Source organism: Sinocyclocheilus rhinocerous, unplaced genomic scaffold, assembly GCF_001515625.1.
Source record: "Sinocyclocheilus rhinocerous isolate Xijiao unplaced genomic scaffold, SAMN03320098_v1.1 scaffold1281, whole genome shotgun sequence".
NCBI classification, from domain to species: Eukaryota; Metazoa; Chordata; class Actinopteri; order Cypriniformes; family Cyprinidae; genus Sinocyclocheilus; species Sinocyclocheilus rhinocerous.
This window is the reverse complement of record NW_015637000.1, coordinates 533,268-548,494: the sequence shown is the minus strand read 5'-3', so window position 1 is coordinate 548,494 and position 15,227 is coordinate 533,268. Positions and strand designations below refer to the sequence as shown.

At 38.0% G+C, this 15,227-nt stretch overlaps 1 protein-coding gene across 3 annotated transcripts in view; it reads left to right on the top strand.

Annotated features, from left to right (window-relative positions):
• Positions 1-15,012, top strand: part of ctdp1 (CTD (carboxy-terminal domain, RNA polymerase II, polypeptide A) phosphatase, subunit 1) — a 125,668-nt gene extending 110,656 nt beyond the window's left edge. The window contains exons 13-14 of one of the 3 annotated variants that reach the window (XM_016563127.1): positions 12,948-13,106; positions 14,640-15,012. In XM_016563127.1, the coding sequence (XP_016418613.1) occupies positions 12,948-13,106; positions 14,640-14,646 (166 nt within the window). In that variant the 3' untranslated portion in view covers positions 14,647-15,012. Of the gene's footprint in view, positions 1-12,947; positions 14,180-14,639 lie in introns of those variants that run through there. The other 2 variants (XM_016563128.1, XM_016563129.1) reach the window with 2 other exon arrangements.
• Positions 15,013-15,227: the final 215 nt, after the last annotated feature.

Here is a 15,227-nt window from a genome sequence, read left to right as displayed (position 1 = left end):
TGTCCGGCTGGAGCGACGAGACAAAAACATTACAACCCATTATAAACGAGGCATTTGTTGCATCCAGTGGGGACATAATTACTGATTATAATGACTTATAGTGTCTTTTTACGCGTTGCGTTGCATTGCATCGTGCTGCGTAACATAAAACCCTGTCTGCATTTGTGATCGGAGAAATGACAAACAACAAGTGCTACTCTACACTGCTCAAAACTTGCGTTTGAATCGTCAGTGGCAAATCCTTTAAATGAAAACGTACTTACGTGAGTCAGAACTGCCGGCATTTTATTCTAACGTTACTCTCCCAGGATCAGTAAACAGTCCTCCATAAAATGCGCTGGACACATCTGAATATTTGGGTTGAACTGTTCTGGAACGTTGTTGTAAATACAACTTAACATGACGACGCGGATTTCGTCCTCTTTTGGAAGGCCAAACAAAGTAGTTTCGCTTTCACAACGAAACATAGCGCCTTCACGACATGGTGGCGGCGGCAACAAAACTACAGCAAAAATAAAAGTTACGCCTTCTTTCTTTGCGTTAACATTTGGGCGACGTTATGCAAATCTTCCCACATCGTGACGTAGGTATGTGGGGGCGTGTTAGAACAAGCCGTTTTAGGTAGGCGTGGTTGACTCTTAACTTTTATAAAGAATATCTCTTTGGATTTGAGACTTTAGTCTTTGCAACTTTACAGATCTTCTTTATGCACCAAGAGCTTGTAACACTTCAAAGAGAAAGGAAAAATTGAAATCGCATCATATGACCCCTTTAAGCCACATAAGGAATGAGTCATCAAGTTTTGTCATTTACTGAGAATCATGTCTTTGCAAAACTGTTTGCTGCTATTTTTTTCATGGTGCTTTAAAGCAGGCAGAATGTTCACTCTGCTCTTTGGATGGTGACCAGGGTCTTTCCAGCTCAAAAAAATCTTGAAACCCCAAAAATGTAGAGTTTTTGGTGAACTGTTATTTTAATCAAAGAACTTAACCATTGGTTGCTCCATGGGGATTGTCCCTGTAAGTCATTTTTGATCAAAGTTTCAGTTAGTACATCTAAATTAGGCTACATGCTCATACACAAGAGAAATCAGCATGAGTCTTGTAGTTGAGAGTGCCTACTGCTGAGAATTATCACATATACTCACACAAATATCCTAAATGATGCTGTTTCATCTTCTAACTATGGTACTAGAGGACTTTGTCTTTATAATTTGCCTTAAAGTAGTCAGATATTTAGATACTTGACTTGCATACATTTTTCCTCATAATTTTGAAAATCTAATGCAATTGTTGAAAATTAAGTGTGACCCAAAACAGTAAGTGCAGTAAGCAATTTCTGCTAAACACTGTTGATATCGGCAATCATAATAAACCCACCCCTACCCAAAAGAAACACGCCTTTGTGGCTCCGACCCCAAATTCACGAACACGCTATGCAACAAAAACAAATACAGTTTTCATGATCAGCTCTGAGCTCCCTATATTACACTATAGAAAAAAAGAACAAATCTATTACAAATTTGACATGAATAAGGGGTTACAGCAATCACAAAAAGCCAAACAGAAAGAAAACGCAAAGATGACATGACAAGCAAGAGTTTGTTTTTAGTCGGCAGAAACCAACTCAGTGGTATTAAAACAACAGTATACATTGGCTGTGTGCAACATAGCGAAACCAATGTTACTCAAGTATCGAGCAGAAACAAAGCAAAACTCATCATGACCAATAATGCCCCTTATTGCTGATTGGTTAAGTGGTGCTGTGTCTGATCGTCCAGTCCTCTTTGTTTTTTTCCCACCCAGCCAGAACTATGTACGCACACAATATTTTTTTCAGCACACAAAGAGCAGGGAGCTAGCAGATATTCACAAAATTATCTGTTTGGTTGTTGATTCCAATTTTCGACATTAGAACTCACTGCACCTTTAAAATGATATTTCACTCAAATATGAAAATTCTGTCTTCATTCACTCACCCTCATGTCGTTCCAAACCCATAAGAGTTTTTCCACTTGAAGATATTTTTAATAATGAAACCCAAGATGTTTCTGCATTGAAAGATCATTCCAACAAAACTTTGACACTTCAGAAAGTTCATAAAGGCATTGTAAGAAATCCATATGAATCAATCAGTGCAATCCAACATACAGTACAAACATTTATCAAAAAACATACACAGAGCTAATCGAAAATGGAAGCGGGAACATGTTTGCACTACATGCAAGAACAAACCTCATTGGTTCTTGCTCACTTTTGAGTTTCCGTTTTCCATATTTGATGAGCTCTGTGTGTATATGTGTGTTTTATATACAAGTTTTTCAGTCTAGTTCTAATGAGAGCACCTGGAGATTTGGTTTGGTGCTCATCCTGCAATAGTATTATTGCACTTTATTTATTTACAGGGTGGCCATGGGTCCTTAAAAAGTCTTAATGTCTTAAATATTTTTGGTCACATTACCACAAAAATGTCTCCAGTCTCACGGACCCAGTGACTGTTTACAATCATTGGACAGACAGAAGATTTTTTCCCCGCTGTAGTTGCGCATCTTCAGAGAGAATTGCAGCAGCAGAATCCAGCCGAACACCAAGTTTACTGAAAAATGGCTCGAATTTTACTTGCCCGACGGGACAAATTGCCTGATTAAAACTTAAGTGACAAAAAATAACTAGTTACGCATCGAAACGTGAGAATGATTCTTCTTATTTTATTACATTCAGTTTAAACCGCGATTAACTTTCATGGAGAAATAACGGCACACACAGAACAAACATACTGTCAACCCTGTATTAAAGATGGTGCTTTCAAAGCATTGCTGCTAATGGATTTTCTTGAGTTTCATAAGCCTTCACCCATCTGCACATTGTACAGTTCCTCCAGTGGCTTTCAGAGGATTTTTAAGGCGTAAGGCCGCCACTTAACGCCATGGCAACAGACCTGTAGGTGCTGTTTTACATTCAATCTCCTCAGCTGGTGAATATTATGGGCTGTGGAATAACGCACAGAAGAGGCCCATTATTGCACTCTTAACGGATCCATCAGAACTCCCTGAACAGCCCAGCGTGATTTTAAAGGCTTATAGAGCCAGAGAAAGAGTATGGTATACTCCCAATCTGATTTAATTACCGCTGCCCATGTCTTGGGTCCATTCTCCATGGAAACAAACAGCGAATGAAGTGAATGTCGATTAAAAAGGATTTGGATTTGTGATGTCCCAAGAGATCCGTTTAGAAGATCCTTCCACTCGTTTCCTCACTAATGATGATTTCACTAGCGTGTGTATGAATGGCACGTTTATGAAGTTAATGAGGCAGACAAATTTGCCTGTTGACTGCTTAATGAAGGTGCTAGCGAGCAACGCTCTCCAAATCTGAGGTTCCTCATGGAAATATGCATTCGTATTTTATTCCAGTGGTTAAATAAAGATAAATGAGAAATTTCACTGTAATCACTCCTTAGTTACTTTGTAATTGTCGTTAAATGGTGACTTTTCCCCTTACTGTAGATGAGCGCAGCTGCATTTCTCATGCATGCTGTAATTGATGTATCACTGCCGCTGCATCCGGGGGCTTCTGGGTAAATGGATGATCTTTGAATAGGGCCGGTGTCTTTTTATGTCCTCCCAGAACAGACCTGTGATGGATTAAACACGGTGAACAACTGTTGAGATGATGGATGATGAGGTGCACGGATTTCCTCCCTCTCATATCGGCCTCTCGCTTTTTCTCGTTTCTCTGTGTAGTGCACCTCTGAACTGCATTTCTGCAAAGTTTTGTTTCTTCCAAAGCACAATATGAACAAAACGGTGCTCATTTTTATGATAAAGCGATAGATCGATCACTCAAAAATGACAGTTTACAGAGAACAGCGACTATACATTTCAATCTAGATGATTGGGAATATAGAGATTACATGTTACAGATGACTTATTTTATCTAAATCTATTAGATGTTTGACCTGTTTTGTCATCTGCCTGTAAATTATGTCTGAAAAGTACTCACTGCTTCATATTTATGTGAAGTTATGAAATGCAGATCAGCTTAGTTTCCTCTGTTGTTTTATTTAATCTGCTTGTTACAGGTCACACTGTGGTTCTGTGGGAGCAATCATGTGTCCTACATTAAACTCTAATGAGAGCAGTGTCAATAATCCTGACTTTTATAGCTGTTTGGGTTAATTATGGGTGTTTTATGGTTTCAGGGCTAGAGATTAATTGGTTTATGATGAGCAGTGTTAAGCTGAAAGTTTTACGCTCTTAAATTGCTTATAAATTAATAAATGCTGGCAGCATGTCAAGAGTGATTTGAGTCGCTTCTCTGAGCTGTTAGTGTGGTGATGTTTTTATGTCACTATATACCATACTAAGAGCAACAAATATATACTTCAATAAGTTTGGGGTCATTAAGATTTTTTTAACGACCACAAGATATTAAATTTTTTGTGCTCACCAAGACTGCATTTATTTGATTAAAAGTGCAGTAAAACAGGAATATTATTAAACTGTTTTCTATTGTAAAATATGTTAAAATGTAATTTATTGCTGAATTTTCAGCATCATTACTCCAGTCTTCAGTGTCACATGATCCTTCAAAAATCATTCTGATATGCTGATCAAGAAACATTCTTTGATAAATAGAATGTTCAAAAGAACAGCATTTATTTGAAATAGAAATCTTTTGTAACATTATAAATGTCTTTACTGTTATTATTGATCAATTTAATGTGTCCTTTATGAAAAAAAGTATACATTTCTTTAAAACTTAAAACCCCAAATGGATGAATTTGAATGGTAGTGATATATATATATATATATATATAAAAAAAAGTTACAGTATATGCTCATTATATTCACTTTACGTCGACTTCAGGAAGCCTCATAGCAGAATGACAGGAGAGAGAGGGGATAAATGAGAGTGACATTACATATCCAAAAGTGTGTTGTAAACACAATCATCATGCTTACCCTTTCCTTACCTACTTCCTCTTTCCACTACCAGCATGTTGTTGAAAAACTAAACTAACTTGAAACATTAACTGACCTAAAACTTTCATACTGTCCTTTTGCTGCACTGAAAGCACTGCTATTTCTTATTTTTTCCATCAGAAGCTCTGACTGTGTGGTTTAATTCATTCCAAGTTAATGGAGCCATCTTAAAATCACCGAGCCTTAAATCTGTTACATAGACCTGCCTAGAGCCATCAAAGCTTCAGGTCAGTCCACGAGCCTCCTGCTGTGTGCTGCGGTGCTTTAATGGAGATCGTACAGCACTGTCTGACATCCTGCTGTTTAAAGAGCATCCAGTGATCCAGACCAGCGGACGCAGAATGAGGATTTAAAGGACCAGATGAAATTTTTGAATAATTTTTCCTGCATTGGCATATATCCTGTTCACACAGTTGCGTATGGGAACATGTCAATGTTGGATCCATTTGAATTTGCAGTTCGTTTTGTCAACTTTCAGGAGTTTAATATCATACTAATGTTTAAAAGGTGGGTGTCAGTATAAGAATATTAAGAAATTGATACTTTTTTTTCCAAGGATGCATTAAAGTGATCGAAAGTAACAGCAAGGACATTAATAATGTTAGAAAAGAGTTCTATTTCAAATAAATGCTGTTCTTTTGAACTCTCCAGTCATCAAATAATCCTGAAAAAATGGTTTCCACAAAAATATGAAGCAGCACAACTGTTTTTCCCCTACCTGTGATTTTCTAATGATCCTGAAGACATTGATTAGCATGCTCAGGTGGGTTTGATTAGGGTTGGAGCTAAACTCTGAAGGAAAGTGACCTGGAAGGGCCAAGTTTGCCCACCCCTGTTTAAAAGGATAGTTCAGCCCAAAAAAAATGCACTTCTGTCATCGTTTACTCACCTGTATGATATTCTTTCTTCAGTTTCCACTTTTGAGATCCACAGAAGAAAGAAAATACAGATTTGGAGCGACATGAGGGCAAGAAATGATGAAACCGTTTTCATTTTTTCGTCTTTTTAATGATGGTGTTGTGCTTTTGTTCTTTCTGTATTTTCCATATTTCTTTTTCTCTCTGTCTTATACTTTCTCTTTTGTCTTTCTCTCCTCGTCACTGCGCTTTTTCTCTAGATCTTTCTCCTGGCTATGAGGGCTTTGTCCTGTTTAAATCTTTCAGGTGCATTCAGAGGGAACAAACTCTGAGCCGGCCGAGTTTCTGCAGTCACATCCTCCTCCCACAAGCCCATTCTCTCATTCTCGCAGCCTTTGTGCTTATGTAATCTGTTTCTTGTAGACAGTGAGAGACTGAGACAGAACGTAAGAAACAGGGATATTCCTTCCTTTGTTATGTTATGCCGCTGTGCCATTAGCGACGAGTCTATTTGCGGCCCTCCATGTGTCCCGCTGGTTTTCCAGTCTGACAGCACTATTCCCAGTGGAGAATGAGGTCTTTGTCGAGGCATCCGAAGCATGCATATTATTTTCAGATGTGTGAGGTGTTGTTGAGTCAGCAGGGTCACAGATAGCTGTCGCTGGGTGAGTGTTGAGCCGTTGTCAGAAACCTCTCCAGACAAATCAACAGCACAGCATTTCTTTGTAGTCTGAAGATGCAGTTTCATGCAAACTTTTGGTTTTACTTTTGGTCAGCGTTGAGTTGAGGTGTAATTTTTGTGCAATTGTCAGCAGAAACATTGATTTGTCTTTCTCCAAATGCTGTTATGGGGTCGTTAGGGATGTAACGATTCACTCAACTCACGATTCGATTCGATTTGTCTGTGCTCTTTCCATTTAAAATTAGAGGCAACTACTGCATTTTAATCATGATCCAAACAAAGATGCTGCATACATGCAACACGAGCAGTTTTTAATCTAAATTAGATTGTATAATTTCGAAATTTGAAGCAAAAACAGAATGGTTTGACTTCAGTTTTGTGAAAATATACATTAAAAATATCTGCATGAAAGCTGAGCTGAATGAGCCGCAGATTCACTCTCTGCCAGCAGGTGGCGCTTAAAGCGTTTCATTGGTTTCCACTGTAAACAAAGCAGGGCTGCACATATGAACTTTAATATGCGTTATACAGAGGCAAGATGAAACGAAAATAATACCATTTAAACTTTTCTAAAGACAGTAAGTTCCCCTCAGACATGAATTCTTATAAACTCCTACACATAAATGAATCGCGATTGGTTTAGCATCTCAACCGATTTGAATCGTCACATATTTAAATCAATTTCCAACCGGCTTGCAGTTAATCGTTACATCCCTAGGGGTCGTGATCCCATTATTGCACAAAAAAATACCATCTTTGGCTCTTTCTGTTCAAGCATTTCTGTAGTTCAAATTTGCAATTTGGGGTGTGCGATATCACGATTTTTAATCGTGGACATTTAAAATGTCTCCACGGTCTGCTTTTGAAGAAATATCGTAGTATCGTGCTACAGTGCTCATTTGCAGTTCTGGCGTCTCTGTCTCAGTATACTGAACAATGCCACATACATTCACATCAAATATTAACTCAGCGGTAGCGTTACACTCACGGGACACTGCACTTATTCACAATCACAAAAGTACATTATTTTGCATGTGCTTTAAAGCCTTGCCGGTTAAACATTTCATTTGCGTGCTGTTCTGACGTGCACTTTTTCTGAGTGTGTACACCTGAAGTGCGCACACACACACTAAAAAGCCTGTCAAACAGCACCTGAGTACTGGACTGAGTTATCTTTCTAGTCTGATTGCGATAATAATGTGAAAAACACACAAAGTTTACATGTGAACATAGTTGGTTATGTCTAAAGTAAAAAGTGAGAAAAAAATAGATGTGTGCCTGTGTATTAGATTCGTGCTGCTCTTAAAGGGATAGTTCTCCCAAAAATGAAGATTCTATCATTAATTACTCACCCTCATGTCATTCCAAACTTGAAAGACCTTGGTTCATCTTCAGAACACAAATTAAGATATTTTTGATGAAATCCAAGAGCTTTCTGACCCTGCATAGACAGCAACGCAATTGAAATGCTCAAGGCCCAGAAAGGTAGTGAGGACGTTGTTAAAATAGTCCGTGTGACATCAGTGGTTCAACTGTAATGTTATGAAGCTACGAGAATACTTTCTGTGCGCAAAGAAAACAAAAATAACGACTTTATTCAACAATTTCTTCTCTTCCGTGTCAGTCGACGCGCGTTCACGAGAGTATCACGACACATGCGTGTGGTGCTGCTGATGCAGGAGCCGGCGTTCTGACGTAGAACTCGCTGGTTCTCGTGACCGAGCTGGAGTCATGTTCAGCGGGAAACTGCTAACTTCAGAACGCCGTCCTGCGTATAACTCATAGCCGAAACATGCTGCGACTGCCTCCATAACCTGCCCATAAACAAACAGTAAACAGCTCTGAGGACATGTTTTAACATCCAAAGTAATAATATTCTGTATCTTTATGAATAAAATAATTTATTTTAGGCAAAGCATCAGGGTCTTCCATCACGCAAAAAGACCGATGCAACACTCGTTTAGGTGATTCACACGAGCCCGTCTTGTGTTGCTTTGCATAAAATTTAGCAATATACAGCACAGTAACGATTTTATAGATAAAATAAAATGTACACAAACCTGTATTTTACCGAAGAAATGGATCAATTCGATGGCGCTTAGAACCAGTGTTAATTTCGTTGACGAATAATTTTCGTCATAATTTTCGTCAACAACATTTTTTTCACCGACGACAACGAGACGATAACGAACTAAAACTCTTTTTTGAATGACAAAAACTATGATGAAAATCTATTGACATTTTCGTCAATGAATAAAAACGAGACCAAAAAGTTAGGGAGGGACGATTTGGAAAGAGATTCATTCAGAACGAATCTGCTGCATGGTTAGGAGATTAGATGCGTACATATGAACTAGGGTTGTGACGGTGAGGAAATTTTCTCACCGGTTAATCGACGTGTGACAACACCGGTATACATGTTTACTTAGGTATACAAAACTGGAAATAGGCTAAGTAAACATGTATAATATCTAACCAAATAAATAAGAAACGTAGAACGTTTATTAGCAAAACGAGTAAGAAAGCTTGGAGGCACGGCATACACCTTGATGTCAAATAAAATAAATAAATGAAAGTTTAAATAAAGTAAAAATCAGCAAACAATGTGGAACCAATTAAATAAGAAACGAATGTTTAAAAAAACTTCCAAAATCACCTTAGATAAATGGCAAAAGTCAACAGGCTTTTCAAAATCCAAAATATTGCCAAATCCAAAATTTGGCTTTTCAAAATCCAAAATTTTGCATCTCGTTTCGAAACTAAATCATCCGCGATGGTCTTGTCTGTCTCACCTCACTCTTCTTGTCAGTCAGCTCGACTCACTCTCCTCACTGGAGAAATTAAATCTGATCTGTGATGCAACTGTCGTTCAACTGCATTGAGCATCCGTGTTCAGTTTTTAATTGTAGTGTCTCTTCTTTTACTGAACTAAATGATTTTTATTACTATAAAAAATCTAAACGACGGTGGGGGTCGGTGACGCGGTGGGCAAGTGACGTAACCGGTGTTGCGGCTTAACACCGGTATCACCGTCAGCACCGTCTATCGCGGCAAGCCTAATATGAACCAGCGGGACATAAGCTAACATACACTTGCTGCACGTTGCATAAAACGTACAGAAATGTTAATATGTGGGAGTAAGAGAAGAGCAGACATGTGGATAAATCTGACGACGCAAGAGAGAACTCAATTCGGTCCTCAATTTTCAGAGCGCAGACACTGAAGCATACACACACAGAAAGCGCGTCTCACAGCGCGCGAGTACTCTTTCGCGTCGCATGAACAGAGAATTACACACAAAATTATGTCGAATTGTCCGTTTTGACGAGTATTCACGTAAACACAGTTGATTACGTCTTAAGTGAACGTAAACAGCAGGGAGAATGTGTATCAATACATTGCATCCATTGCAGGTGTGCTTTGGTTTTAAAGGGACAGCAGCCTAATTTAGTTGCTATTGTCCGAGTCATTGATGTCAATCAAGCAACAAAAGAACGACAGAAAATCACGCACTGCTCTTGACTGTAAAACTTTAGTAGCCCTAAAGATTAATCTAAATTTATTTATTTAAATATATATGTCTGCTTGAAAGAATGAAGAATATGGTAAACAAGTTGCTATAAAGAATGCATAATTAGCCTATATAACCATTGGTATTTCATTATTAAGAAGACCATGTTCTTGTTCTTTATGAGAAGTGGTTTTATTTAATTTTAACATAAAGGCATGTTGTGTGTCACCGCAGTTAAATCGGTGTCTATCATGACAAAACCTTAATATCAAACCTATATAATGAGTTTGGAAATTTTAGAGAAATGCTTAATAAATGCATTACACTGTAACTATAAACCCATTAGATTTTAGCAGACTAAATTTACTCTAGATTTAGTCTACTAAAATATTATGATATTTAGTCAACTAAAACTAAAAACAATTCAGATGACTAAAATATGACTAAAACTAAATGGCATTTTAGTCAAAAGACTATGACTAAAACTAAATCAAAATTTGCGGTCAAAATTAACACTGCTTAGAACTGCTCTCTCCTGAAGAGGACGCAAAATCCCCGCGTTAAATAACTGGGTTACGTCTGACCCAAGCGGCAACCTTCCGGTCTCTCTCTTGAATCCAACATGGAAGTGACTTAAACTGCAATTCATCAACTGGCCGCTAGAGACTGGCCCCAAAAGGGAGTCAATCCCATAGACCCCCATGTTAAAATGCCCAATTTTACAGCAGAAAATTTTTTTTACAGCCTGGTACAAAAAGTGGTTTTGGTCTATATTGCTAATTTTGCCCATCATGACAACTGTGAGGGGGTGAATTTTTTTTAGAACTCATCCATTTAAATTATATTAAGCCTTAAAGTTCTGAATAATTAAGGGCATGGCCACTTGAGTGACAGGTGGATTGCTGTCACCACTGTCGAACTAGGAGGGTGTGGTTTCAGCAAACAGCGATTATCAAGGAGTGACTCGCTGCCAAGATGGCGACGGCTGGCTCCGCCCACTTTGGGCTTCAAAAATGCTCTTCAGAAACCTACGGGTGACATCACATGTTTTTATACAATCTATGATCAAAATCTACCCAAACACTGAAAAAATAACCCAAAAAAATAACCCAAAAGGCTAAATCCAGCATTTGGGTTGAAAAAATAACCCAGGATTTTTTAGAGTGATCAAAATACAATATATTAAAAACATCAAGGTTAAAACTAAGAACAACAAAAATGACCAGATTTGCAAAACTTTGCAAATATGTTCCAGATTTGAGGCCATTTAATTTAATTTGTGTTGTCTTCAGTGTTTCACATCATTTGTCAGATTTGAGATATGAAGCAACTAAAGTAATTTTTATGTAAATCTGTTATTATAGTTTTTTTTTGTAGTTAATGAATATGTTGTTGTTGTTGGCTAATTTTTACTTTCATAATAGTTTTAGTTAATGATAATGATGATAACGTGACAAGGAGCTCCCATATGCAACTGTTTTTTTCCTTTACTGTTATAGTAAAGAAAGACAGTTATATCAATACTTCAACTTCTGACTTATATCTGATTTCAGATTTACCCACATTAAATATCACATAAAGCAAGGGGAATAATGGCTGAATAACAGCGCTGTGCTTTGGACTGTGGTTTGACTGAAGATGTAAAACTGGACTTTCTGTGGTGTTGCGAATCACTGTTAAACTAACGTTTGCAGTTTGTGTGCACATTGAAAGAGCTTCCAGAACTTTGTGAGGCAAACTTCCTGTTTGTATTTCTTCCAATTATCCTAGGTACAGACAGAAATGATGTGAACACAACACAGAGCCTCATTTCCCCCGTTCAGTCCATAAATATCAAACACAGGGGTCTGCTCCATTGTCAGGTTGACTTTCTTTCCTAATGTTTTCCATTTTCTGTCCTTCCTTTGCTTTTATCTTGTATTCATGTAGTCGGGCTGGTTCTTTATCAGCAGGTGGTAGTGGATTCATCATTACACTAAATGTGAGACACACATACTCTCCAGTGATCAAAGCAGCTGTCTATACTATCAGCACATCTAATGACAGCCGGCACTTATTTAGTTCTGCCAGAGCATTATTATATCTGACTTCTTCAAAACTTGCTTACAAGGTAGTTGTGTGTGTATGTCAGTGTCACTTTAATTGGCTTTCATGCATGTAATGCTGATTTTCTAAACATGTTACTGCAGGGTGTGTTAAAGTAATAGTTCACCTGCAGATTTTTCCAAACCTGTATTAATTTCTTTCCACCACGAAACACAAAAGTGCCATAAATGTAGCATAAATGTGTCTCTATGATTTCTGCTTTTTATTCCAAGTCTTCTGAAATCAAATCATAGCTTTGTATGATGCACATACAGAAGTCTAAAGCGAAAGAGCTACAGTGGAAGATTTTTAACAAATAATGACTTACTATATTTCAGTCTGTTCCTTCTTTAAGACTTTTAATAAAGCGCACAAGTCATATGAACCACATTTAATGGAGCTTGATATATCACTCTATGGCCATTGTATGAAAAAAAAATTATTTTATGATGGCTAATAGTTAATTGAACACTTAATAGTTCTCACTCCAAAGAACATGAGATTTGTTCTTTTATTGCTTTTAAGCAGCCATATTCTCATAGAGTGCCGTCTAAGTTAGGATGGAATTTTTTTGGTTTTGTGGTGCTTCAGGGACCTGACATCGATCCTCTCCACTGGTGCCTGTCAGATGCAGGTGGAGATTGTGACATGCGAACCAGCGGCCTGCAAAACATGACAGAGTGCTGCAACCAATCACTGTCAACAACACTCAACACTGCCATACGTAACCCTGGCAACCAAGACCACTTTGAACCAATGAGATTTTCTCTCCAAACTTCTTTGACTAACGAGCATCACTGACCGACGCCTCTGTGTTTCTATTTTTAGGGGCCACAAAAGGAAACTGGAGGAGGCCAGAGAAGATAACGCCGATAATGATGATGATGATGGCAGCTCCAGTAAAGACTCCAATGAGGATGAGGAGGGCAGCAGCTCGGAGGCTGATGAGATGGCCGCTGCGCTGGAGGCGGAGCTAAATGATTTCATGTGAGCTGATTGGACGACGATGCATATGAACTATTCTGTGTTCTCATAAGGTACCTGAGACAAAACATGCGTTTGTGTCGCTGTTATACAGCGCAAGTAAGTGTGTGTGTGTGTGTGTGTGAATAAAACGAATGGATTTACAAAGTAGATAGATATGTACAGATAGAGTTTTAGTTGGACAAGTCCAACACAAAGTAATTTTATTGTGAATTTACTTACAGTACGTAGAGGTGTGGGTGAAGTATAGCTTCTGTGTCTGATGTTTTACTTAGTTTCTGTTCCAAAATTAATTTTTATATAAATGTAAATGAAATTAAATATTTCAACTAATTGGTAATGAATGCCAAAGAGTCTGAAGCGGGTCTGCAGCTGAGAGCTGAGAGATGTTTGGAAGGGTTTGTGGTCCTCACCAGCAGTCAAACTCAGACGTCCGAATGTGTCCAGTGTCGTCTCTTTCCTTTGGTTTCGTGCGTCGTTTCGTGACTGACACTGTGCTGCACCAATCCCAGAATACCAGCACTTTTAGACACGCCCACAGCCACTATTACCAAAAAACTCACAACTGCTAAGAACGTGAAATGTAAAATCAGTTCATCTGTATTATCAGTAATAAGCGTGCAACAAAAGATCTTATTTACACCGTTATGGTTCGCGACTGATTTGTTACAATTGTTTGTATTAAAGGAGTAGTTCACAAAAATTGCTTTTATAGTTCTGTCATCATTTACTCACCCTTGTGTCGTTACAAAGCAAGAAACACAAAATGAGACATTAGGCAGAATGTCTGAGCTGCTTGTTTCATACAGTGTTAATGCCACAGTCCAAAATGAGCACCTTACATATCCTTTACAAATCCATAATTTACATCTTCTGAAGCCATAAGATAGCTTTATGTGAGGAAAATACAGGAAAGTCTTTGTCCTCTTAAAAGTTTAACATCATGAAATTTATTCACAAATGGATATCAATGCACCATTTTAATAGTCCATATGGCTTTTCAGATCGTAGATAAAAGAGCTGCTCAGACGTTCTGCGCCTTTATTCATTTTTTACAAAAGAAAGGACACTTTGGAACAGCATGAGCGAGAGTAAATGATGACGGACTTGTCATGTTTGAGTGAACTGTTCCTGTAATCCTTTACAAATCCATAATTTACATCTTCTGAAGCCATAAGATAGCTTTATGTGAGGAAAATACAGGAAAGTCTTTGTCCTCTTAAAAGTTTAACATCATGAAATTTATTCACAAATGGATATCAATGCACCATTTTAATAGTCCATATGGCTTTTCAGATCGTAGATAAAAGAGCTGCTCAGACGTTCTGCGCCTTTATTCATTTTTTACAAAAGAAAGGAGACACTTTGGAACAGCATGAGCGTGAGTAAATGATGACGGACTTGTCATGTTTGAGTGAACTGTTCCTGTAACTACCTGCAAATTGATGCTTCTGATCTTAATGCTCCTAAGATGACATTGAAATGCCGCTTTTTACTCTGTGATGTCAGCGTACAGATATCTTCATTTGGCTTCAGGTGCTGATAGTGAACACTGTGGCAGCGTTAAGCCGGGTGTTTGGTTGACTCTCGTGCCACCCTGAACCATCACTGTACACACTGATCAGATCTGGACCTGTAGGCATCAAGACTACCCGTCTAAGACCAGTCTCATGAATTCACTGGATCTAGCTGGTTTTCTTCTGCCGAGCTGCTTGAACGATGAGACGTCCAGATCTAACTCTGTTTCAAATGTTTCTCAGAGGTTTGTGCACCTCATCTGTCTGTGCTGTTTTTGACTGATTTGACGGATTTTCTTTCACTTTCATTGTGGTGTTGTTATTTTCAACAATGTAAAGTATTTGTATAATCTATTTCGTACTTGACAAAGAAAATGCTTTTCATTTAATAAAGATTTGTTTTATAAACCAGTGTTTTGAGGGTTTTTTTTTATTGTTGAATGCAGTGTATTGTGTTATAATAAAAAACTGTAAAGTGGCACAGATGACCTCAATGCTATATTGTAAGAAATCAGAAGTTGAGAAAACACAAAAACATGAGGCAGCCAGCTTAAATATACTCAACATATTGGAAAAATTGTTGTATTAACCTAACAGTTAAAGCAGG